The 27880-nt window shown below is 38.1% G+C and overlaps 1 protein-coding gene across 1 annotated transcript in view; it reads left to right on the forward strand.

Annotated features, from left to right (window-relative positions):
• Positions 1-3130: 3130 nt before the first annotated feature.
• Positions 3131-27880, forward strand: part of LOC125080533 (probable maltase-glucoamylase 2) — a 91135-nt gene continuing 66385 nt past the window's right edge. The window contains exons 1-10 of the mRNA XM_047694385.1: positions 3131-3198; positions 8129-8234; positions 12260-12339; positions 20206-20329; positions 20447-20556; positions 20885-21039; positions 21872-22043; positions 24455-24554; positions 26418-26530; positions 26644-26769. Of these exons, the coding sequence (XP_047550341.1) occupies positions 8129-8234; positions 12260-12339; positions 20206-20329; positions 20447-20556; positions 20885-21039; positions 21872-22043; positions 24455-24554; positions 26418-26530; positions 26644-26769 (1086 nt within the window). The 5' untranslated portion in view covers positions 3131-3198. The remainder of the gene's footprint in view (positions 3199-8128; positions 8235-12259; positions 12340-20205; positions 20330-20446; positions 20557-20884; positions 21040-21871; positions 22044-24454; positions 24555-26417; positions 26531-26643; positions 26770-27880) is intronic.

Below are 27880 nucleotides of genomic sequence, written 5' to 3' on the forward strand. Positions count from 1 at the left end.
GATCTTAGATGCCATTGAAAGATGGCATGCCCTCATATATTGTTATATATAGGGTAAATAACCATATATCCTCATATATTGATGGTAGAAATGTAAAATGTTGTCTGTCACCATTTTGGAAAATGCAGTTCTTCATAAAGTTAAAGATAGCGTTCCCATATGACCCAGAAATTTCACTCTGAGGTGAATTGAAAAATTCACCCAAAAGAATTGAAAATATAGGGGGCGCCTGGGTGGCTCAGTGGGTTAAGCCGCTGCCTTCGGCTCAGGTCATGATCCCAGGTCCTGGGTTCGAGCCCCACATCGGGCTTTCTGCTCAGCAGGGAGCCTGCTTCCTCCTCTCTCTCTGCCTGCCTCTCTGCTTACTTGTGATTTCTCTCTGTCAAATAAATAAATAAAATCTTTAAAAAAAAAAAAAAAAGAATTGAAAATATATATCCACACAAAAACTTGCACATGTTTATAGCAGCATTGCTCCTAAAAGCAAAAAAAAAAAAAAAAAAAAAAGGAGAAACAACCCAAATGTGCATCAACTGATGAATATATAAATAAAAATGTAATATATTGATGTAATGAATATCATCCAGCTGTAAAAAGGAATAAAGAATTGATACCTGAGGGCACTTAATATGTATAACAATATGGTTGAATTTTGAAAACATTATGCCAAGTGGAAGAAGCCAGACACAAATAGCTGTATATCGTATGATTCTATTTATATGAAATGTTCAGAATAGGTAAATTCATAAAGATAGAAAGTAGATTAGTGGTTGCAGGGATTGAGGAGAGGGGAATGGGGAGTGACCTTGAATGAGTGATGGATTTCTTTTGGAATGATGAAAATGTTCTGCAGTTTGATAGTGGTGACTTTTGCAAAACTCTGTAAATATACTAAAAACCACTGAACTGTATATTTTGCAAGGGTGAATGTCAAGGTATATGAGATATGTTTCAGTACAAAAGTAACACACTTTAGCTAGCTTAAGAACAAAAAAGGATCTTGAAAGATTTTCGTGACTCATTGAAACTCCAGGAGGACTAGATTGTCAGGTTTATAGGCTATGTAGCTAGGTACTGCAGCCTGATTACCTTGTAGGAGATTCCACTGCCGTGGTCCTTAGCATTTGTCTGGCAGCTTATACCACCTATACCGAGCGTAGGATGCCACTAGGTCCCCAGTCCCTGCTGCCTCTGAAACAATGTCTCTTCACCATTCTGGATTCATAGGCACATCTCATTGGCTGAGCCCAGACAACCTGTCTCTACCTTGGCTGAAAGGAAAATTGTGAAAGAGAATTTCTAGCCTCTTACTTGGGAGCAGGGGGACAGAATCCCCAAGGTGGAAAAGTTCCTTATATATTAGAAGTTTTTTAAAGGTGCCAAACAGTCAAAGAGCATGACACATTTCCAGTAGTGGTATCTTCTCACTTTAAGATTATATAACATCTACTTTGATGGTGCTTATTTTATTGAGAACATTTGATGGGAATGCTTATTTAAATTAATATCTGAGTTACTCAAAAGAACTTTGGTGGTTTTATTAAAAAAAAAGAAGAAAGTAGAAAATAAAAATAAAAATAAAGCAGGAAGAAGCACAGATGCTGTTTAACTCCTCCACTGCCAAAATGAAGAGAAAACCACTGGCAATGTTACCTGTCTAACTCTGTAGCTCACTACATGGCAAATAGCTCAAGTATGTGACCAATTTGACAAAAGGATTACCAGTACTCATTAACTAACCATGAACCATTTAACCTCATAGAAGTTTTTCTCAAGAATATTTTAAAATAAAGACACAATGAGAAACCACCTTACACCAGTTAGAATGTGGATGTGGAGAAGGGAAAACCCTCTTACACTGTTGGTAGGAATGCAAGCTGGTACAACCACTCTGGAAAACAGTATGGAGATTCCTCAAGAAGTTAAAAGTAGAGCTACTTTACAACCCAGGAATAGTACAGCTAGGTATTTATCCAAAGGATACAAACATAGTGATCCCAAGGGGCACCTGCACCTTAGTGTTCATAGCAGTAATGTCTATAATAGCCAAAATGTGGAAGGAGAGGATATGTCCTTCAACAGATGAATGGATTTACTCAGCCATCAGAAAGGGTGAATATCTACCATTTACATTGACATGGATGAAACTAGAGGGTATCGTGCTAAGAGAAATAAGTCAGTCAGAGAGACAGTTATCATATGGTTTCACTCATGTGGAATATAAGGAATAGTGCAGAGAATCATAGGGGAAGGGAGGGAAAACTGAATGGGAAGAAATCAGAGAGGGAGACAAACCATGAGAGACTCTTGACTCTGGGAAACAAACTGAAGGTTGTAGGAAAGGGAGGTGGGTGGGGGGGATGGGCTAACTGGGTGATAGGCATTAAGGAGGACATGTGATGTGATGAGCACTGGGTGTTATATGCAATTAGTGAATCATTGAACACTACATCAAAAACTAATGATGTACTATATGTTGGCTAATTGAATTTAAAAAAAGAAGAAAAAAAGACTTTGGGAGACAAAATGAAAAAAGGAACAATGTGGGTAAACCAAGCAAGAGCTATTCATTTTTTTCATTTACTTATTCAACAAATAGCTACATATTTATGTTGGGCAGAGTGCTAAGCACAGGATCTGCAGGTATGACTGAAGATGGCCAGCTCCCTGAGCACTTCAGGCTATGTGGATAGACAAGCAAGTATAATGCAGTGTGACAAGCAAAGTAATTGGATATGAACAGGAACAAAGAAAAAGCATAACTATTAGAACAAAAGCCCAACTTCCCCTTTTATTAACAAATGGAGCTTTCTCTAAGTCATAAGGAAAGCAAAGGCTCTTTATGGTTAGCTGGAAAATGCACTCCTCTCCTCCAATCACCATCAAACTTACAATGCAATAAATCAATCCTGGCAGAAGCTGTCTATACCAGCCTTGTCACCTCTGCTCAGTGTTCCTCAAGAACCAGTGAGGGATAGACACAGCAAATAAAGCGATACTGCTATGAGGTGAGTACTTTTCTCCATGTATGTGGTGCTTTGAATAAGTAGTGTTCTGTTCTTTTAAATGTCCCTGTCTGCTCTGCTAAGTGATCTGGACAACTCAGTGCTTTTCTTCTGGGTATTTTCATTCTTTTCCAGAGACTATGAGGAGTGGGATGAGATAGTACATGGAGTACAGGCTGACTGGACAGGAGAGGAGCGTGTGTGTGTTTAACAGATGGGGAGGGTCAAATGCAAGGTGTTCCTCTCTCACTGAGACAAAAAAAAGGAAACAGATAGGAGACTTCTGGAAGCTAGCTGAAAGTGACATGGATTGGGGAGTTAGTGAATGCATCTATTTGAGCAGAGAGAGAAATGGTATATGATCATTAAGTTCATTAATAATAACCTGGTTTTAGTTGTTCAAAAATTGTGTTTGATAAAGGAGAGTGTAAGATTGGGTTATCATAAGAATGGCAATCCTGGGGCGCCTGGGTGGCTCAGTGGGTTAAGCCGCTGCCTTCAGCTCAGGTCATGATCTCAGGGTCCTGTGATCGAGGCCCGCATCGGGCTCTCTGCTCAGCAGGGAGCCTGCTTCCCTCTCTCTCTCTCTCTGCCTGCCTCTCCGTCTACTTGTGATCTCTCTCTGTCAAATAAATAAATAAAAAAATCTTTAAAAAAAAAAAAAAAAAAAAAGAATGGCAATCCTGAAGGCTAGGAAGCCATTTTACTGAGCGACCGGTCCCTAACCGGCCAACACTGCGTAGGTGACTTGAGATAAGAGAAACTAGCTAAAACCTAAAAAACAACTTAATCATATACCACCAGAGCGGTTAGGCGGTGGCGCCACAGGGACCAGATGTTAATGAAAAACAAATAGTTAACTTGCAGAGATCACAATCCTGCAAGACAGGAGTCTCCCTCGGTTTGCAAATGTCCTGGAGTCTCCCTTGGTTTGCAAATATCCTGGTGATTTACAACAAAATGGCTATCTTTTCAATGGCCCAATTTCCAGAGACAAATGGCTCAGTTCCTCAAGGCCTAAGGTCCCCCTCCCCACCATAAAACTGAAGGAGGCTGAGGCAGAAGGAAATGTAAATAAAGTTAAATTTCTTCTAAACCTAAATCTCACTTAACCCCAGGGTAACGCTGGGGTGGCAAAAGTTAAACAAAGTTAAACTGTCAAAGTGGGGTGCAAGATATGTATGTAGCTATGAAAAAGTGCCTTGAAAATGCTATATAAACCCTTGGCTTTGAATGCTCAGGGTCCTTGTTGAAACCTCCTGTGCGGGGCAGATACTTGGACCCCAGCTAGCTGGAAATAAACCTCGCTGTGTGACTTGCATTATCGAGAGTGTTCTTTGTCTAATTGAGGGGTGGTCGACTCCGTACCCTAACAGAGAGTAGCTTTGAGGAGGGAGGGCTTCTAAGTAGGAGAGACTTACTACCTTTACAAATCCCCATCTACCTGCTCTCTGCCAGAATGGCAATAGTTCCCAGGGCAGGAAAATGCCTGAGGCTGTCCCCAGAGTCTTCTGAACTTCTTGAGCCCCAGGTATTGAGCCTGCTCCCTGGGAGTTTTCAGGAGCTTTGGAAGAAATAGTTGCTTTGGGTTTGTAGAGGCTAGGAAGGAAAGTCTCCTCGTGGAGAGACACAATGCTTGTAGAAGGGAAGCTGAGTGACGGATGATCTGCTTGCTGTGGTAGTGAGTCATAGGCTGTATGCATAAGTAACGAAGTCAGGTACAGCAAGCATATGAGGTTGGTCCCTCAGACTTCTTCCACTGCCTGAAATTCTACCATTGGAGATCCAGCCTCTAGATCTGTAAGCTCTGAAGCCTAGGAGACATTGTAGAGAGAGTGCAAATACTCAGACTAGTTTAAGAAGCAGAGCCTCAGTGTTTGCCTCAGTTGTACCACTAACCATGGTTAGGCAAAATACCCTAACATTGACATAAAATTGGAATCATAATGCCTGCCTGGTCAACTTTGATGTAGGGGCATCATAGGAATATAATATTATATGTTATATACATCTTATGGATTAGAGTGAAACTTTGAATAATTTAGAGGAGAGACACCTGATAGATTTAGGTTAACAGGAAAAAAACAGTTAATATACTCTAACTTCAGTTCCAAACCCCAATCCTAACTCTGCCCTCCCTTGGCAAATTATATGTAGACCCTTGCTTCTTACCTCCATTTCAAAATTAAGGTGCCTATTACACATTAACCAAAAGCTTGCCTCAATTGAAAAGTGAAACTATGTACATATGGAACTACTTATAGAAATGGTCATGGCAATGGGCCAGGGCTGAGAAGAGCACAAGTACAGGGAAATGCAAAGTTAAAGGAATGTCGAGTAGGAAAAAGAAAAAAGAAAATTCTTTTTTCACATGGATTTATAGATTATTACTACACAATTGTTGGTTTGGTATGGTTGGAACATAGGGGAGAGAAGAGGCAGGCCATGCAGGCATAGGAGATGTCACAAAGACCTTTGATTACAAAGCTAAAGAGTTTGTATTTTATTTGGAGAACCACTGAGGACCTGAATATAGGAAGACGAAATAACCCTGTTTTTTGCAGTAAAAAGATTAATCCATCCTCCGATTAGAAGCAAGAAGCAAGAAGCCAGTGAGGAAGCTGTGGTCACAGTCCAGGCCAAAAATAATGGCCTGACTAAAGCATTTCCAGTAGGAATGGAGAGGAAGAAACAGATCTGAAAGATATTGAGGAAGAAGTCTGACTGAACTAGTGACTGGCTGTGAGAATTGCAAAAAAGAGAGAAGTCAAAAAAGTTATACATATTTTTTTAATGAAATTGTGATTCTGTTCCTCAAGATATTAATTATTGAGGAGAGGCCAATTGGACAGAATTGGTGGAAGTTAGGACTGGGGTGTGGGGAGCAGAGAACACATGTTCAAATGTGTTGAATTTGGTTAAGTGTGTTGGACATCCAGGTGAGATATCTAATAGGCAGTTGCACATATAAATCTGAATTTCTGGGCTAGAAATACAGATTGCACTGCCCTCGGGTGTTATATGAAATCATATGAGTGGTGGAGCTTGCTAAATGAGAGAGGATAGTGGACCTATGTTGAAAATATAGGGAATATCAATATCTTAATGAAACAGGGGACTAAAAGAAAATTGAAGAGGAGCCAGAAAAGTAGGTGAAAACCAAGATTAAATGACAAGGAATCCAAACATGGAGAAATTTAAGAAGAAGGAGTGGTTGATAGTGCTAGGTGATTAAGAGAGTGCCCATTGTATTCAGCAACTAAATCACTGGTGACCTTTAGGGGAATTTCAGTGGAATGCAAGAAACAGAAGCCATGCCAGTAATATACAAGGAAGGTAAGGCAGACAGTGCCCATTATCTTTTTGGAAAGTTAGCTATAAGAGGAAAAAGAAAGTTATAATGGTACCTAGAGAAAGACACAGAGTAATCGCCAGAATTCAGGGTGACTTGGGGTATACTTTTGAGGGGAAAGAGTATATTCAGAGGGAGAGGTTGATAATGCAAGGAAGAGGAAGGATAATTGGTGGAACAAGATTTTTGAGAAATTCCAAGTGTATGAGACCTGTAGAATAGATACAAGGGTTATCCTTAGCAAGAGGAGAGAAAACTCTTCAATTGAGAAGAGGGGAAAAATAAGTTTACTTAAATACAGATAATTTTTATAGAAAAGCTTGGGTTGAGAAGCAGGGAGATGAAATAGTTTCTTCAAAATAGTTGTTTTGTTTGTAACGTCGGAGATGATACTGGTTGAGAGTAACAGTGTAGGTAACAAAGGTTGGGGCTTGAAAACAAGGATCAATGTTTGAAATTTCTCCTGTGAAAAATGAGAGAAGATGGCAAGACTGTCTGTAGGCTTGAAGGCCCAATATATTTGTCAGAATATGAACCTAGTGGCACCCCCGTTGGGCTGATTGCATAAACCTGGAAGGCAGAAGTTTGGATCAACGGTTTCATTGTATAGATTCAGTTAGCAGATGAGGAAGCAGGAAGATGAGAGAAATAACAGCTATTGAGGACTATGTCAGGGAAGGGTAATAGCCAGGAGGCTAGGAGGGACTAAGAGATTAAGAGGGAGTGGAACAGAAAAGAAGCCTCAATGTGATCAAAGAATAAACAGTGCAATAACAGGATAAAAGGGGATGGGCTTCTGCCCAGTAAATAGGAAGCAGAGGCTAAGAGTGAGTTCAGAAATGGAACAATGCTGGAGAGTGATGTGTTCCAGGGCGTAGCCAATGTACAGCTGTGGTGGGAGGAGTGCTCAAGATGGTGGAGAGTCAGTCAAGGAATGACATGGTAAGGGCCGTCATGGGGTTGTGAGACATATGTATAATGTGAGATTTGCTATAATTAGAGCAGAAACTTGGGAGTACCTCCAGAATGTTACGTCTGGAGATGAAGAAATGCACACCCAGATAGTTAAAATGCCTACCTGTTGGTATGCAAGTCAGGGCAAGAATCAAAACATTCTTTGGTTCCCAGTTCACTATACACTCCAATACACCAAATATTTTAAAACCTGGGTCTATGTATGCATGATTGGCAAGGCTAAGGTGAGCCACCAAATTTATATGGGTTTGTGTGCTATGACCATACAAGCAAGCATTGTGTTGGAGATCAGGATTAGGTTCAGTCTTAACAGAGTCTTAACAGAATTAATCACTTCTAAATAATTAAACATCTTACCATAATGGCATGGGAATTGGAATAAGAAGACCAGGATTCTGGTTTTGTTACTTTTTCCTTCCCTGAGTGTACCCTCCACTCTACTGCCCAGGGTGGGTGTGAGGATCAAAGTGTTGTCTAAAAGGGCTTTGTGAAGCACCTCAACCCCTCATCTCTCTCCTGTATTCTGTTCTTTATGTCTGACATATTCTTTCCTTAGACAATACTCAATTCCTCTGCAGAGAGAAAGGCATGTGTTCTAGAGGTGATGGATGCACAGACTGGAGTTAATTGTAAATACTGTGACGAGTGGAAACAAATATTTTCTGGATTATGTAAGGAGGAATACTTGTAATTAAGTCATCTTGCAAATGAGTTCACATTCTAATCATGATACCTCTCCTTTTGGATTGATGGAACTTTGTGGTTTGCTTAAATCCCATTATCTGTGTCCATCTAGATGGCAAGGAAACTCACTGTATTGGAAGTCCTTCTGATCATCTTCTTCCTAATTGTGCTGGCCTTAGATATCTTCTTGATGTTTTTTGTGTTGGAGAAAAGTGAAGGTAAGGAGGATGCTTGTGGCTTTGGGGTTGGAAGGCTTATATTCCTTCACTCTTCAGCATGGCACCATGTTGTATCACTCAAAATCCACATCCACAACCAATTATCACTCAATCTTCAAAAGACAAGTTTTCTTTTTCTACAACAAAACCTTGAATGCCAATGACATTCAGGATCTCCCAAGTCCCATTTGATGAAATTTTAACAAGATGCAAAATTAGGCTTGTCAGATGTCTGTCCCTCAATCCAGTCATAAAGTAGTAGAGCCTGCAAGTAGAAAGAACAGTTGAGGTAACAGTGCCCAATCCCACTACATTATGGAAAAGGAAATCAGGTTGCAGCAAGTTGATTAACTTGGCTTAAATATATCAATTATAATCAGCCTCCAGCCCATATTCTGATTGAAATAGCTATGATTTCTTCATCAATACCTTTGAAACTGTTCTCTCTCACACAGGAGCATCAAGAGAATGCTTTCTCCTCCATGCACATGATACACTAAATAATAAAATAATAGTGTGTAATATAAAAATCTATCCCTAATTAAAACAGTATTTGTGGTTTATTTTGCTTGCTAAAGCTCACATTTACATGTAGATTGTATATTGAAAAGAAATTGTGCTGATAGCAGAACCCTACCTACTCAATCTCTCTTCGCTATTATCCACAGTAAACATTAGGGTGCTTTCTAGGAACAATTATGTCTTTGAAAGAGGATTTGGAAAACATTGATAAAAGCTATTTTTAGACCATTACTATTTTTACCCTATTAAATTTTATTTGGGTAACAAGTCCCATGACATTACTATCTAATGTACGTGAATAAATAGTTTCTTTTAGTTAACATAAAACTAGATCTTCATGCCTCCATTTACATGAAAGCACAGTCTAATTATGCAGAATAGTCAACTCTCGCCTGTTCTATATATTGGGCTTCTTTCAAGATGTTTTTTGAAGATATGCTTCCATGAGTTAAAAAGGAGGTTTCTTTCTCAATTGTTTTTTTATTTTGGTAAGAACACTTAACATGAAGTCTACCCTCTTAATAGATTCTCAAGTGTACATCGGGCACAATTACTCAGAGGCACGACGTTGTACATCAGATCTGTAGAACTTATTCATCTTGCATAACTAAAACTTCATACATGTTGGTTAGCAACACCCCATCTTCCCCTACCCCTTGCCCTGGCAACTATCATTCTAGTATTTGCATCTGTGAATTTGACTATTTTAAATACCTAATATAAATGAAATCATGCAGCATCTGTCCTTCTGTAACTAGCTTATTTCACTTAGCATAATGTCCTCCAGGTTCACCCATGTTGTTGGAAATGACCAGGTTTCCTTCCTTATTTTACAGCTGAATAATAATCTGTTACATGTACACATACCACATTATCTTTATCCATCCATTGGTTGATGGATGTCTGGGTCGTTTTCACATCTTCGTTGTTTGTGAATAGCACAGCAATCAACATGAGAGTGCTAGTATCTCTTTGAGGTTTTGATTTCAATTCTTTGAATTCTTTGAATAAATATCCAGCAGCGAGATTGTTGGATCATATGATGGTTCTATTTTTAATTTTTTTGAGGAACCTCTATACTGTTTTCCATAGTGGCTGCACCAATTTGCATCATTCCCACCACTGGCATACAAAGGTTCCAATTGTTCCGCATTCTCACCAAAACTTACTTTTAAAAAAAAATATATTAGCCATCCTGAGATATGAGATGATATCTAGTTGTGGTTTTGATTTAAGTTTCCCTGATGATTAGTGACATTGAGCATCTTTCCTGTTAGCCATTTGTGTGTCTCTAGAGAAATGCTTATGGAAGTCTTTTGCCCATTTTTTAATCAGATCCTTTTTATTTGTTTTTGCTATTGTGTTGTATGCATTCCTTATGTATTTTAGAATTTTGCCCATTTTCAGATAGATGGTTTGCAAATATTTTCTCCCATCCTTTAGGTTACCTTTTCATTCTGTTGATGTAGATACCGGCCACTTTGTTGTATAGATTTTATTTATTTATTTGACAGAGAGAGAGAAAGAGAAAGCACAAGCAGGGGGAGCAGCAGACAGAGGGAGAAGTAACTCCCTACAGAGCAAGGAGACCTATGTGGGAATCAATCCAAGGACCCCAGGATCCTGATATGAGCTGAAGGCAGACACTTAACTGTCTGAGCCAAACAGGTGTCCTAAGGAGTTTCACAGTTTCAAGAGTCTTACATTTAGATCTTTAACACAATTTTAAAATAAATTTTTATTTAAGTATATATACAAACAAGTATAGAGCCATAAATGTGGGAGAGCTGTTTTGAGGTCTTTTTTGAACAGAAACAGAGGTATTAAAGGGTACCTATTATGCCTGGAGTAACTGTTGACTCAAGCTTCAAATGGAATTCCGGGTGTTGACTGGCTCATGGAGCCTGTTAAACTAGATCCTACTTCTGATGTTATATTGCAGGGTGGCAGGGGTGGGGATGGGGCTTACAAAGGTGACAAAAGCTAAAGTAAACATAGCAATGTTGAGGGAAGGTCTTTGTTCAAATTGGAACAATAATATCTTCCCAGTTTACCTCACAGATGGCTGAAAATGAGTGGGGAAAATAACAAAAAAGTAAATGTATGGGACAACAGGATATACACATGTAAAAAAATAATGCTGGATCCCTACCTGATATCACGCATGATAGTTAGCTCAAAATGGATCAAAACTTGAAATGTAAGAGCCAAATCTATGAAATTCTAAGAAGAAAACATAGTTATAGATATTTTTTCCTTGGGCTAGGCAACAGTGTCTTAGATATAACACCCAAACCATAATAACCAAAGAAAAGATAGGCAAATTTTACTTTAAAAAAAAAATTGTGCTTTAAAGGACACTGTCAAGGAAGTGAAAAGACAGCCTACTGGATGGGAAAACATATTTGCAAGGAACATATCTGATTCTTGTATCCAGAATATATAAAAAAAAATCTTCCAATTCAAAACAAAATAGAAAAATAATCTAGTTTTTTTACGTGAGCTAAGGATTTGAACAGACATTTCTTCGTAGAAGATCTATAAATGGTCAACATGTCATGAAAAGATGTTCAGTATCAGTTTTGGGGAAATGCAAGTCAAAATCAAACACTCTTCACACCCACTAAAATGTCTATCATGAAGAAGACAGACAATGACCCTTGTTGAAGATGTGGAGCAATTGGAACTCTCACGTACTGCTAGTGGGGATGTAAAATTGGGCAGTCCCTTTGGGAACAAGTCTGGCAGTTCCTCAAAAACTTAAAGATAGAGTTAACCACATTACTCAGCAATTCTATTTCCAGATCTATCATCAAGAGAATTCCAAACATCTGTTCACGCAAAAACCCGTGTGGGAATTTTCACTGAATTCTGTGCAATAGTCAAGAAGTGGAAACAACACACTGTACATCAACTTTGGAACGGATTTTTGTAAAGGGTTATACATCCATACCGTGGGTATGATTCACCCATAAAAGGGAATGAAGTACTTATTACACGTTGCACCATGGGTGAGCCTTGAGAATAGTTATGCCAAATGAGAGAAGCCAGACACCAAAGACCACATACTTTACAATTTCATTATATGAAATACTCAGAATAGGCAAATCCACAGGGACAGAAAGCAGATTAGTGTTTGCCAGAGACTGGGAGAAGAAGGGGGTAAGGAGTGACCACTCATGGGTACATGCTTTCTTTTTGGGGTGATGACTATGTCCTGGAATTAGATAATGGTGCTTGGTTGCACAACTTTGTGAAATACTGAAAACCATTCAACTATACACTTTAAGAAGGCGAAAATTTTATGGCATGTGAATGATATCTCAATAAAAACCAACTGAACAAAAGGCAAATGTGTTCAGCACTTGTATGCACATGTAGATACCGGCCACTAGTAATCATTGACTGGAGAATTGGCTGAAAGTCTATAACTTTCCCTGCACCCTTCCTGGTATTGTGATTGCACTATAAATGTTCAACTTTTTCCTTTAATTCCTATGCAGAGACTGCATTTGTTCCAGAATGCCCAGAGATCCCTGAGTCAGAGAGGATAGACTGTGCTCCAGGCCAGGTGGTGTCAGAGGTCAGAAAAGTGGGCTCCCTGCTATTGGTCTGCTGGGTTTTATTTAAAAGAAATGAATATATGAAGTAGCACAAGGGTGGTGGTGGAGGGGATTGTGGGCCTCTGATTTGTTTGGAGTCATTTCTTCCTTGCCTTATTAAAATAAACAGCAACACTGTGGAAGCAGGGGAAGCAGGATAGGGTAAATGGAAAGAGAGGAGGAGGAACTAAGCTAGTGTTGGCTCATGGGGTCTCAAGTCTGAAGTAGGGGGCGGATTTCCAGCATTACTAAATGTGTTATAAGTGTGATTCCAAGTCTAGCCATGAGAAGGTGAAATGTCTGTGGGCTAGACCATGTATTCCTTGAGAACAGAGGCCATCAAGCACATTTGGATGACTGAGTCAGTCACTTGTAGAACTCCTATGATTTGTTACAACAAGAGCATTCTAAAATGGTGTTATACAGATCACTAAATTTTATTCCCGGCACCAATCTTACCCTCTATGTTAACTAACTAGAATTTAAATAAAAACTTGAAAAAACAAATAAAACCCCAAACACAAAAAAATCGTGTATTGGCAACAGATCCCCCAAATGAATGTATGCTTAAAAATGTGGATTTTCTCCCTGAGTAACTACCATGAGAATATCAACTATTTGAACCCAGCTTAATTAAAACTTTTGACTTTATCAGAAAGAAGATATATATTTAGATTTTATTCCTTTCCCCCATAGTCTACATTCTATATCCCATAATATCTTATTGGGATATTAATTAGGACTGCATTGAATTTTAGAGTAAATTTAAGAAATATTGCTATCTCAATAATTTTGAAAGTTCCCGTTCTAAAAACATAGGCAGTCTCTCTATTTCAACTCTTTTTTATGTGTGTATATTTCTCAGCTGGGTTTTGTGTTTAATGTTTATCTTTATACATGTGTAATATGCATTTTTTTTTAATTTTATTTATTTGACACAGAGAGAGAGATCACAAGTAGGCAGAGAGGCAGGCAGAGAGAGAGGGGGGAAGCAGGCTCCCCGCTGAGCAGAAAGCCTGATGCAGGGCTCGATCCCAGGACCCAATTCCAGCAAGCTAGAATTGATTTTTGTGTATGGTATCAGGTAGAAGTCCAGGACATTTCTTTTCTTGAATCTTTAATAGATTCATCACCTCTTATTGAAATGACTATCTTTTCTCTTCTGCATTGTAGTGGCAACTTTACTGTAAATTATATGTCTCCATGAGGACCTATTTCTGGAATATCTATTTTGTTTCATTGTTAGTCTACTCTTTTGTCAATACCACACTGCCTTAATTAGTATAGCTTTATAAAAGGTCATCATATGTGGTTGTGTAAGTCCTCCATATCATTCTTATTTTTCTTCAAGACTGCCTAACCTATTCTCAATGCTTTAGATTCCTTCCTTCCTTCCTCTTTCTTTCTTTCTTCCTTCTTTTCTTTCTTTCTTTTTCCCTTTCTTTCTCTTTTTTAAGATTTTACTCTTTTATTTGAGAGAGAGAGAGAGCATGAGCAGGGGAGTGGGACAGAGGGAGAAGGAGAAGCAGACTCCCTGCTGAGCAGGGAGCCCTTATGTGGGGGCTAGATCCCAGGGCCCTGGGATCATGACCTGAGCTGAAGGGGGACACTTAACAGACTGAGCCACCCAGGTGCCCTGATGCTTTTGATTTCTAAATACATTTGAGAATCACTCAGTTTTTTCAAAAAAAGTCTACCAGTGGGGCGCCTGGGTGGCTCAGTGGCTTAAGCCTCTGCCTTCAGCCCGGGTCATGATCTCAGGGTCCTGGGATCGAGCCCAGCATCGGGCTCTCTGCTCAGCAGGGAGCCTGCTTCCCCCTCTCTCTCTGCCTGCCTCCCTGCCTACTTGTGATCTCTCTCTCTCTCTCTCAAAAAAAAAAAAAAAAAAAAAAGTCTACCAGAAATTTTATTCTCTTCACATAAAATGCACAGATAATTTTGTGACCATTGCCATATTTACAGGAGTGAATATTCTAATCTATGATCATGCTATATTTCTTTATTTATTGAGACTTTTAATTTTGAAGGTTTTGGTGTAGAGATCTAAAGTTTTTTCCAAATTTTTTCTAACTGTTTGCTATTTGATTTTATTTAAATATTTTTGAATTTTAATTTTCTGTTTAAGTTGTTATTGGCATAGTGATTTAAAATTGGTTTTTTGAATATTGATCTTGGAACCAGAAATAATCTTAAATTTCCTTATTAATTATCCTAGTTTATTTATAGGAACTTTTGGATTTTCTTAGATAATAATGATACCTGCAACTAATGACCATTTAAATTTTTCCCAATATGCATTTTTTTTCTTTGTCTTCTAACACTAAGGATCAATTTTTCTTCTATTTTTTTTAATATTGTTTGAGATATTTTATCTAAAAGACAATATGCAAATATAGTAAGTTTCAGAGAATGGAACTTTCTGGAGATTGATTTTTACCAAACATAAGAAATAACGCTGCAGTAAAATATTAACTATGAAGATGAAATTTTGGGATTTTTGAAGAAATTCACTATACATCATTCACAGATCTCTCAGAGGCACTACTGAAAAAAATCCTTATATCAACTGGAAGTTTGGTTAGATAATTTCTAACCAATTCTCAATTTCTACTAGTTATAATTGTGTGGAAAATAGCATAAAAGTCTATTTAAAAGATAACTAGAGAATAATCTTTGGAAAGGTGGTGTTAGGGGAAAAATAGAGATAGGGAGACTTGTCATGAATCAACCACTGTCGTCCAGGCAGCCGTTTTTGAGGGTCTGTGTTCCTGTATGGTGGCAGTGGAAATGGAAAAGAATAAGGAGATATAGCAACATCAAAGGTCTGACCTGTCTGCAACACTGGGAATGGCTTAAAATTAAAGCAGGGATGTTATGGCAGACTGCACAAAAAATACCATATTTACCAGAATGTGTTAGATTTCTTATCTTGCTGCTTTCTGTAGAGGTCTACAGACTGGAAGAATTTATGGCAGTGAAACTAACCTTTTGGACTTTACCAGCCTCAGTTTCAGAGGTCTCAGAGCCACTGAGTATCTGCTTCAGAATGAGGAATATCAGTTATCCAGAAACTGCAAACTCTTTCTCCTCTGAGCCCCTTGAGCGTTTTTTTGTTGTTCTTATCTGCAGAGGATGAGGCAGGAATACCAGCTGTATCTATGCAGAATTAATAAGTACATTTAAGAATATTTTATAGTTATAATGTGATTGCTTTGTTTATAATAGACATGATTGATTTAAGTTATATTCATCTTATCATTTTCCAAAGCAATTGCATCAGATGTTAGCATCTGAAATACTTGTCGGTACTTTACTTTTCCAAATGAGTAGCCTTGTGACATATTCTTTTGTGTTTTTTTATCACAAAATTTATGCTGGATAAATTCCTTTAATGAAAAAGATTGAGACATTATACTTATGTACAGAGTAAAGTGGGAAGGTCTTTCCTTATTCATAATGCTTTCTCTCTACCTCCAAATCCCCTCCCCAGAGTCAACTCAATAGCTTGTCGTGTATCCTTCTCTTGATTTTTCTAGGTTTTTGCATATATGCATATATTAGGCACATATATTAATATATTTTTTGTTTTGTTTTAACAAAACTTATACTATATATTATTTTATAATTTGCTTTTTAAATTTAGGATCTTTGAATTTACCACATTATTTTATTTTAAAAATAGTTTGCTTCTGGGGCATCTGGGTGGCTCAGTTGGTTAAGCATTCAACTCTTGACTTTGGCTCAGGTCATGATCTCAGGGTCATGGGATGGAGCCCCATGTCAGCCATGCAGAGTACAGAGTCTGCTTGAGCTTCTTTTTTTTTTTTTTTTAAAGATTTTATTTATTTATTTCACAGAGAGATCTCAAGTAGGCAGAGAGGCAGGCAGAGAGAGAGATAGAGGAGGAAGCAGGTTCTCCGCTGAGCAGAGAGCCCGATGCGGACCGATCCCACGACCCTGAGATCATGACCCGAGCCGAAGACAGAGGCTTAACTCACTGAGCCACCCACGTGTCCTCTGCTTGAGATTCTTTCTGTCTCCCCTCTCCCCAACAATACACACACATGCATGTGCTCTCTCTCTCTCAAAATAAATAAATTGAAAAATTTTAAAAAGTTTGCTTCTGTTGAGATGATCTTATGATTTTCTTTGGTCAATGTTGTGAATTATGTTAAAATATTTCTTAATTTTGAACCATTTTAGTTTTATACTTGATAAACCTTACTTAGCTATTATGCATGAATTCTTTTAATACACTAATGAATTCAAATTGTTAACCTTTTATTTAACATTTATAAAAACATCTATGTTTTTAAGTGAAATTGGCTTATATATTTTTGATAATTTTGACTTTTCCTTGTCTAGTTGGTTGCCAGAATTATTAAAGTTTAATAAAATGAATCAAGAAATTTTCCATCTTTTTCTATGTTCTGAAAAATATGTATAATGTGAGAATATTCTATTCCCCAAATCATCTCAGCAAAGTATCATTTTTTTTTTTTTTTTTTTTTAGGGAAGCATCTTCTGTTACAGTTTCTCATGGTAACTGATCATTTCAGTTGATTATGTGATATTTTACTATTTAAAGATTCACATTATAGTTTCACATTCATTGGCAAATATTTTTATTTGTTATAAGTTTTCTTATAATCCTTAGTTATGTTAAAAATGTTAAAAATCCTATGTACCTGGTACACTTGACTGGCTCACTTGGTTGAGTCTCAGATTCTAGATTTTGACTCAGGTCATGATCTCAGGATCGTGAGATGGAGCCCTACATGCTCAGCATGGAGCCTAATTGAGATTTTCTCTCTCCCTCTCCCACTGTCCCATTCATGCACTGCATTCTCCCTCTCTCTCTCTCTCAAAAAAAAAAATTCTATATATCTGTTTTCATTCACCATTTTTGTTTCTAATCTTGTTTGTCCCTCTTTTTGTCAATAGAAGATTTCTTAAGGTATTAATATTTCTTTGATCTTTTCAAAGAATACTTGTTAGATTTATTGATCGGCCAAGCTAATATCAAAATACATCCTTGCACTATAATAATTATCTGTGTAGAATTATAGCAGGAATTGACACATATGCCATACCTATAGAATAGTAAGTTCCAAAATGCATATTCACAGTCTCATATATGTGCACTGAAATTCAGCTTGTCAGGAAAACGGCATTTCAAGTCAATAGTGGAAACAATGTGTATTTAATTAATGGTGCTGTCTCACCTATTAAGCTTGCCAGCTGCACTGTATCATGTGAACTTAGATGCATACCTGGAACAGAGGAGATGCTTATTTCATGTTTTAAACTGATAACTGTCAACACTTGATTCTTTTTTCTTTCATTAATTACTGCTTTTACTCATTAATCCTTCATGTAGTTTTTCTGGGTTTATTTTGGTCTTTTCTAATTACTTGGGTGGTAGATTGAGTTGTTCATCACGTCTGACGTTACTTTCTCTCTTTGATTCCCCCTTCCCTCACCTGTGTCCTCTTTTCACCCTTTTTGGAATCTTCTAGTCGAGTATTACTGTCTGGCCTCACTGGTCACTTCGCCTACCTTTTCTCTCCTCTTCCCATATCTTTGTCCTTGTGTTCTGAGGTAATCCTAAATGTGATTTTAAAAAGAAATTTCTTCTTGTCTTGACATCGTTCTCTTTCCTTTTTGTTACTCAAAATAATAAGGAGTTTTAAATCTTTTTGTTCAATATCTTAACTTCCAATATTCTTTGTTGTTTTTTTCTTCTAATGGAAGCAATAGTTACGTGCCTCTCTCTAAAGATAATAATTATATCTATTTAAAAGGTTTGTAATTTTTTTCCAATTAATTGTTTCCTACAATTTGTTTCTTCTGTTTATTAAGTTTGGTGTCTATCATAGTGTTGGTTTCTCTCATGTTTGGTGGTTCTTAGCTGTCATCTTTGTATTGAATTATCTATGACTGCCTGTCCTATGCTCTTGGCTTGCACTGAGTCTTTAGGAGGGAAAGAAAAGACTGCTGGAGAGAATGTGGGTACTTGTCTGGGGGTGAGGGGCCTGGCTTATTAGCTGGTGCATTGCCATGTTTTCTGGTTCCCAGCATCTTTCCTAACTTCCTTAGTCTCTGAACAAATACTTCATGATGCTCACCAATTAGCCAGAGCCTACCAATAACTATAAGGAATGTTGGATTGGGTAGCTAAATGTTCATGCTGGAACTTCCCAATTAATCATCCAAAACTATGCCCCAGGTTCTCTTCCACTTCTCCACATTGACTTGGCTTGGAGCAGTTCTTTTCCTCCTCTTGTATTCTAGGTTATGAATATATTTTTCCCTAGAGTTGATAAAGTCTATTTCTTGTGTTTCAGTAATTTCATACCATTTCTGCCTTATTGCATTATAGCTGGCTGCTTTGTATGTTTTATTTTTTAAGATTTTATTTATTTATTTGACAGAGAGCACAAGCAGGCAGAGAGGCAGGCAGAGAGAGAGGAGGAAGAGGCTCCCCACTGAGCAGAGAGCCCGATGCAGGACTCGATCCCAGGACTTTGGGATCATGACCTGAGCTGAAGGCAGAGGTTTTAACCCACTGAGCCACCCAGGTGCCCCTGGTTTTGTATTTTTTTCTTAATGATACTTCTGTCACTTCATGTAAATTTAGTTGGGTGGAGAAGTGGATGCCTATGTTTGTTTCAACAGTTTGATTCAACTTGCTATCTATTTTATTTCTTCATTATAACAAAACAACTTTTATGTAAGTGAATATTAAAGTTGTAGGACCTATAAAAATACATCTTACCAAAAGGTAATCATTTTTAAAGCTTTTATTTATTTCTTTGATAGAGAAAGCATAAGCAGGGGGAGCGGCAGAGGGAGAGAGAGAAGCAGGCTTTCTAAACAGGGACCCCAGCTGGGACTTGGGACCTTGGGATCACGGACCTGAGCTGAAGGCAGACACTTAACTGACTGAGCCACCCAGGCACCCCAAATAATAATTTAAAAACTCCATAATCAAACCACTCTGACAAACCACATGGGGATTATTTTTACTTTGTGGACATCATGAATTTGTTTATGTTACCCTCTGTCCCAGTTCTGTCTTAATTTATTCTTAATTCCTTTGCTTTTCTTTTCTTACATTATATATATATATATATATATATATATATATATATATATATATATACACACTACACTATATATATTATATAACTGTAGTGTATATATATATATACTGTTAGTCATTTCCATGACCCTTCCTTATGAGAAAGTCTAAACTGGTTGGTCCAACATCCAGCTTATTCGTGGTATAAATATTGTGTCCCTCCAGCGTGTTTCTCTTACTCAGTGTTCTTGGCACAATAAACTTGTGGTTTTATGAATCTATCATGCATTGCTGCTTTCTCTGCTTGGAATACTGGTCTCCTGTTCCCTTATTTAATCGCTCCCAGTGCACTAGGAGTGGGCTTGCTTTTCACCTACTAGAAGCCTTCCCCACCCTGCTTGCAATCTTCTAGGCTGTGTACCTTGACTGGCTTGTGTGTTCCTTTAGCCCCTGGGCACTCTCTGTCCGAGTACTCCTGTCATACTGAAATTGCATGTACTACTAGACTGTAATGGAAGTTTGCCAAAGACAAGAACTGTGTCTTATTTCTGTGTGTCACTAGCTTCTTGTCGGCTACGTAATAAATGCATATTGGATGGCTGGGCAAATGTGAGAATAAAAGAAGAAGAAATAAATGACTGCATGTAAATGGGACCTATCTTAAATTCTTCTTGGAATAAAATTGGTTATAAATACATAGTCGGAACTTTCTTGCCTTCATGCTCACTTCTTATATCATGCTCACTCGGTGCCATTGTTACAGGATGTCTGCAGTCAGCAACATAAGTGCTGCTGGAAACCTGTGCCAGATACTAATGTCCCTAGGTGCTTCTTCCCCAGGAACTGGGGCTATCACATCATCAGTAGACAGAATGATACAAAGACAGGTGAGCATCAACTTGATGAGGTCCCAGGGAATCATTCTCTATGATTCAGATAAACTAACCGCAAAATAAAGTCTAAAAGCTTCCTCCCCCTCTCCATTTTCCTCCCCCCATCTCTAGGGTTTACAGCCCGGTTGAAAAAGTTGCCATTCCCATCTCTGTTTGGATATGATGTCAACAAGGTTGACTTCAGAGCTGAATATCAGACATCCAATCGTTTTCATTTTAAGGTCGGTTTGGTAGTTACCACTGAATACATCTCTGAGGAAAGCAGTGTCCCTACACTGGGTTCAGATCCTTCTCCTTCAGGCACTGCATAGAGGTGTAGAGGCAGAAGTTGCCTTTGTTCCCCTCAGCAGGAATCTCCCAATGGGATGTGTGGGCTGTTTCATATTTTGTGCAGGACACGTGATTGGGTGATTTTTGTCTCACAACTCAAGAAACACAGGATTAAGAATTAGAAGCTATTTCCATTGGGGGCTGAGAGTGAGGATCCTTTCTAGCTCTACAAGGACATGGTTTCATCTGGAGTTGGTCTTTCTCTTTTTCTTCTGACAGATCAATGATACCAACAACAGACGCTATGAAGTCCCCCCTGAAATTATTAACCTGTCTGATAGGACTACCAATACCTACAATTTGAACTATTATGTAGAGGTCATTGATAAGCCCTTCAGCATCAAAATAATGAGGACAAGCAACAAAAGAGTCTTGTGAGCTTTTCAACACTCTTTGTGTATCTTTGAATATACCGTCTCAATATCATTCAATCTGACTTTGTGAGGGTGGATGGTGAGATAAGTACAACCTGGGAAAATGTTTGGACCTCAGAAAAATGTAACGTTTTTACTGTAAATCATTAACACTTGTTAACCTGTCATGATTGCGGAGCACAGCATACTAAATAATATGCTAGTATGTTAAGTTAGATAAACGCACTTGCAGTTAATATCTATTATGAAACAGGAAATTTTATTATTTTGGATTACCATTCACTTTGGAACTCAGCTTCATTGTTTATCATTCCAAGTTTTTATTCCCTGAGAAACTTGCCACGAAGAACCTAACAACAGCCTGGGCTTAAACCATAAATTGTATAGGAGAAGTATAGGGATTAATGTGAATAAAATCTGTATTCAAGTTCTGGCACCAGCAAGTCACCAGTCAGCTTTGGGATGTGAGGCAAAGCGTCTCACACCAGCCTCAATTCCCACATCAATAGAAAGGGAATGAGAATATCCAGTGTTGCTCTATAAACGAAGCTATATTCATGAAGCATCCAGAGCAGGTCATGGGATGAAGTAGATGCCCAGCAAATGTAAGGTCCCATCTGCTCTCTTCCCCCAGCCATCCAACTTGAGTTTCTGGTATCATATCTCCTCTAGAATGAAAGCATCAGAGACACCTAGAAAGGCTTTCCAAGGTAGTACGAATGTGGATGAGAACACCTGAAACAACTGTTTTCAAAGTGAACAAGGAGAGCAGTAGGCGAGGTCCTGTCAGAGAGAGCTGTTTGGTGACTCCCACTCTTGCCCCATGGCCCAGATTGGACACGAGCATCGGGCCCCTGCAGTTCGCCCAGCAGTACCTGCAGCTGTCCTTCCGACTGCCCAGCACCGCTGTGTATGGGCTGGGGGAGCATGTGCACCAGGAGTTCCGCCACAACATGACCTGGAAGACCTGGCCCATCTTCACTCGCGATGCCGCGCCCACCAAGGTGAGCTTCCCTTCCTCCTACCTGCGGCTCATGGTAAGGAATCCCTTCTCTCCTTTCCAGAGAGTGACCTAGAGTCAGGCAACTTACAGAGTTCTATCCGTGTCTTATTTTGTCAAGTTAGATCCATTTGTGCTGGATGATACTTGTTCTTGAGGTTTATAAACTCACAATTAGTAATATATCAATTTTTTTGGTTTAGTTTTGTTTTATTATTATTATTATTTCTTACTGAGGTATTGCTGACATACAACATTTTATTAGTTCCAGGTGTATAGCATCATGATTCGATATTTGTTATATTGTGAAATGATCACCACAATAAGTCTAGTTAACATTTGTCACCACACTAGATACAGATTTTTTTTTCCTCATGATGAGACCTTTTTTTAAAAATTCAACTAATTAATATATAATGTATTATTAGTTTCAGAGGTAGAGGCAGTGATTCATCAGTAATATATCAATTTTTAAAAACATCCTACTTTTAAAGGAAAATATAATTCAATGACTATATCGTGGCCTAATGTATATTAGAAAATCCTTCTGCAAAATAACTATGTTTGTCTTTAATAATTGGGTAGTATCTAAGCGAGAGCATCAGCCGGAACTACTCCCAGTAGAACTTAGTGGACTAAAAAAAAAAAAAAAAAATCCTCTTTAGTATTATTCTAGGTCTCTGCTAGTTGAAGTATGTTCTGGAGACAGCAGTACTGGCACTACTTGGGAGGTTGTTAGAAATACACAATCTCAGGTCAGAGCCCAGACCTTCTGAACCAGAATCTGCACTTAAGTAAGATTTACAAGTGAACCACATGTGCATTATGGTGGGCAAAGAGCTGGTCTAGAGCAGTGCCTTTCAACTTATCTATAGTGAAGGATCAGTTCCTTTCTCTCTCTCTCTCTTTTTCTTTTTAATCCTGGGGAAATGAAATAAAATTACTCAAAGACATATAAAATATAAGCTCAAGTTTTAGAGTGAAGAGATATAAAATTACTCTTTTAAATTGCTATAAAAGTTTCTGAACTCTTTCTCTTGGTTTTGTTTGTTTTGTTTTTTGTTTGTTTGCTTGTTTTTGTACTTTCCTTGCTGATTTACAGCAAAGGGTGTGGGGAGGTACCAGTCCATGGATAACACTTTGAGTAGCATTGCTTTGTAGAGCAGGTCTTAAAGCCTCTATTGCGCTGATGATGTTTCCCAAATCTGAGCAAAAGATGCAGGTTTGATGTACCTTGCAAGGGAGGGATGGGACTGAGGTTTTGGGATTCATATTCCTTGGGAGATGAACAGATCAAGTAGCACATTAACTGGCCCACCCACCAGTATCTGATGCAATGAAGGGAACACAGTTACTGAACCAAACAGAGTAAAGCAATACCAGCACATTCACTAAAGTGCTTGCTCAAGGCCCCTGACAAACATGGAACCCTAACCATTGTACTAAGCTTGGCTCTCTAGAGCTGAAAAATCCTTGAGTTATGTAGTCACAGATTAGATAGGTGTCCTTCCTTCCTTCCTTCCTCCCTCTCTCCCTCCCTCCCTCCATTTCCTTCCCTCCCACTCACTCCTTTTTCCTTTCTGCCTTTTTTCCCTCTCTTTCTCTATCTTTTTTTCACTCATAGTAATACACATTATCTCTTTTTATATCAGTGCTCATCATGGCCCTGTGACAGGTTCAATATCTTTTTAAAAATTTTAAACTTATTTACTGCTGAAGTATTATATATTAATTATAGAAAAATTAGAAAATACAGTTAGACATAGAGAAGAGATACAAAATTCTCATAATGACATCATCTTCTGCTAACATTTTATGTATTTGCAGATATTTTCCAAATTTTGAAAAGTAACTTGACCAAAATATAATTTATATACTATAAAACTCACCTGTTTTAAGGGTACAATTCAGTGATTGCTTAGTACATTACTGAGTTGTGCAGTTATCACCGTAATCCAGTTTTAGAAGGTTTTCATCACCCCACTAGGATCCCTCATACCTTTATAGACCTAATCCCCATTCCCACCCCAGTACCCACTTGAGTCCCAGGAAATCACTAATCTATTTCTGTCTGTATAGATTCGACTTCTCTGGAAATTTCCTATAAATGGAATCATGCAATATATGGTTTCTTTTGTGTCCGTTTCTTTCACTTAGCACTACATTTATGAGGTTTATGCATGTTGTAGCATGGATCAGCTTTTCATGTCTTATTATTACTAATCATATTCCATGGTATGTGTTTTATTTCATATATCAATTGATGTTACCATTTCAATACCATTTTGATAGAATACTGAACTATGTCAAGTGTTGACCAAGTACATGTTATACGTGGCTTCTGATTTTATTTTTGGGTAAAGAAAACCATTTTTAACATGTACTACTATTGTTTGTTATCATCTTTCTTGACAGGGCATGATTAATCTGTATGGAGCTCATACATTCTTCCTGTGCCTTGAAGACACCAGCGGCTCCTCTTTTGGGGTGTTTCTGTTGAACAGTAATGCCATGGGTAGGAGGCATCTTTTTATCTCAACAGGAATACATTTTGGGATGTGGCTTTTATAAAAATGACTTTTATGGCAAGATCACTGTTTAACAGAATGTGTATTTAACCTACGATACTTCTATATAGAAACCCCAAAGTAGCGTAAACTGTTATAAATTCAGCTCATGCTGAAAGTTGTTTCTTTTTCTAAAATTTTTATTTATTTTTAAAATTTCTTTTCAGTGTTCCAGAATTCATTGTTTATGCACCACACCCAGTGCTCCATGAAATACATGCCCTCTGTAATACCCACCACCAAGCTCACCCAACCTCCCACCCCTCACCCCTCCAAAACCCTCAGTTTGTTTTTCAGAGTCCACAGTCTCTTATGGTTCATATCCCCCTCCAATTTCTCCCAACTCCTTTCTCCTCTCCATCTCCCCATGTCCTCCATGTTATTCCTTATGCTCTACAAATAAGCAAAACCATATGATAATTGATTCTCTCTACTTGACTTATTTCACTCAGCATAATCTCTTCCAGTCCTGTCCATGTTGATACAAAAGTTGGGTATTCATCCTTTCTGATGGAGGCATAATACTCCATAGTATGTATGGACCATATCTTCTTTATCCATTCATCCATTGAAGGGCATCTTGGTTCTTTCCACAGTTTGGCAACTGTGGCCATTGCTGCTATGAACATTGGGGTATGGATGGCCCTTCTTTTCACTACATCGGTGTCTTTGAGATAAATACCCAGTTGCAGGGTCATAGGGCAGCTCTATTTTTAACTTCTTAAGGAATCTCCACACTGTTTTCCAGAGTGGCTGCACCAACTTGCATTCCCACCAACAGTGTAAAAGGGTTCCCCTTTCTCCACATCCTCTCCAACACATGTTGTTTACTGTCTTGTTAATTTTGGCCATTCTAAGTGGTGTAAGGTGGTATCTCAATGTGGTTTTGATCTGAATCTCCCTGATGGCTAATGATGATGAACAGTTTTTCATGTGTCTGTTAGCCATTTGTATGTTTTCATTGGAGAAGTGTCTGTTCATGTCTTCTGCCCATTTTTTGACATGATTATCTGTTTTGTGTGTGTTGAGTTTGAGGAGTTCTTTATAGATCTTGGATATCAGCCTTTTGTCTGTAGTGTAATTTGCAAATATCTTCTCCCATTCCATGGGTTGCCTCTTTGTTTTCTTGACTGTTTCCTTTGCTGTGCGGAAGCTTTTGATCTTGATGAAGTCCCAAAATTGAAAACTTCTTTGGGGTTCTCTTTTGATGCAGTATTTTCCATAATATTCTGTACATAATAAGATGCATTGACAGGTCCCAAAGATACCTGTAGATTTCAACACATAAACCAGGTTGTCTGTCTAAGCAACAATGCTGTGTTCTATAAGCTGTTTCTCGTAGTTCGTCCCTTCCCTACTCCAGAATCTTCTCCCTCAAGCTTCTGGACTAATAGCACCTTAATAAGGGCTTGTATTTACTTATTTATTTTTTTTGGGTGAGTGAAACTCATCTATAAAGTTTTTAAAACCTTTCCATTACATTAAATCACTCACAAATTCCAGCCATTCGTATTATAATACAGCCAGATTAAAATAGAATTTGTTCTTAATTGAATTTAAGTAAAAAAAAAATAAAATTATAACAAAAAATAGAACTAGTTCTGCTTTCTCTTAAAAAATCAATTCTTCATTAGTGTTTTACTCACTTAATATTATGATACATTTCAGTAATCCATAAAAAAAAGAAACATGATTTTCATCTCTTGTAAAATGAGACTAGGATTGTTTTGGATAACTCAGGTATTAATATTCCAGAGAAAAGCATATTTGCAACCACGAAATTCTTATAACTCTCATTTTAATCCTTTCAGAGGTCACCCTGCAGCCTGCTCCTGCGATCACTTACCGCACAATTGGGGGCATCCTTGACTTTTACATATTCCTGGGAAATACTCCGGAACAAGTGGTTCAGGAGTATCTGGAGGTATGGGCTTTGGCTTGGAGAGTTATAAATGGAAATGCTAAACAGTGTTTTCTGTATCAGACTCAAAACAGTAGTTTTTAAATGCTTAGACATGTCTATATTTATTGTTTCAGCTCATTGGACGACCATTCATGCCTCCCTACTGGAGTCTTGGGTTCCAGCTTAGTCGCAGGAACTATGGTGGCATCAATGGGTTGAAGAAGGTTGTGGATCGAAATCGTGTAGCTCAGATCCCTTATGTAAGTTGGAACTTCCCTTAACATGTGTAAGGTACCACTTTCTATCTTTTAGTTTTTGCATCTGATTCAATATATTAGGAAGAAATACAGACAGGTGGATAGATAGATAGATAGATATGTACATACATATGTAGACGGACAGACAAACAGGCACACTTAGGGTCAGAGATTTGCATGCTAAGTTGCCTGTGTCATCATAGAAACAGCAGTTTATGGAGTTGGATGGATATGGTTTTGAAGTTTGGCTTTACTTCTTTGCAAAACTTTAGCTTTACCTCTATCAGTGTTGGGCTAGTTAATTGGCATCTCTGAGATTAATTCCCCTTTTATAAAATGAGAATGTTTTATATTCTCCAGTCCATTATATTCTACCAGTCCATTGGTGGACTGGTAGTGAGGAATGCCTTACACTAGGCATGGAAGGCAGGCAGTACAGAGGATGAGCTCCATCCAAATTCGTTGTTATTTTATGGAAGAAAGCATCACCTAGGGTGATATGGTTAACAAGAGCTGACGACTCTAAAAATGACTCACAGGAAGTGAGTTTCTCATAGCAACCTTGAACACTCCTTCCAGATCTGGCAGACTATAATTTTGAAAGCTCAGTGGCAGCCAAGTATTTATGATGTTCAATGTCCACTAGTAAATAATTATTAAGTTTAGAGTACTTGATAAATTCCTCCAGGAGATGCAGAATGCCTTTAATGAAGTTATCAGAACAGTTTATTTGGGGCTAGATCTTTGGAACTGTGTTGCAAACATTTATTTGTTTAGCATGTGAAGGAAGAAGGTGCAGGTGGAAATGACTTTGGCCTGATCTCAGGATTTAACAATGCCTTCTCAGAGCAGCTAAGGAGAGCAGGTCGAGAGATGACTTTTTCCTGGGAGAAAACATAACCTGCTGTGGTGTTTTGCTATTAAGAGGAAATTGATCATGTGTTTCATTTAAATGCCCCCAAATCCATACCCACAAGCACTCAATTCTAGGAGGAATCCAGCCAAAGTTTGCCACATGGTTATTATTTTACAAGGTGCTTTCACAATCATGGTTAAACATCATTTATTGGTATTTTGTAAATACCACTGCATAGTTGATAACTTTTCTAAGGTC

The sequence above is a fragment of the Lutra lutra genome, chromosome 11 (assembly GCF_902655055.1).
Source record: "Lutra lutra chromosome 11, mLutLut1.2, whole genome shotgun sequence".
In the NCBI taxonomy this organism is placed as follows: Eukaryota; Metazoa; Chordata; class Mammalia; order Carnivora; family Mustelidae; genus Lutra; species Lutra lutra.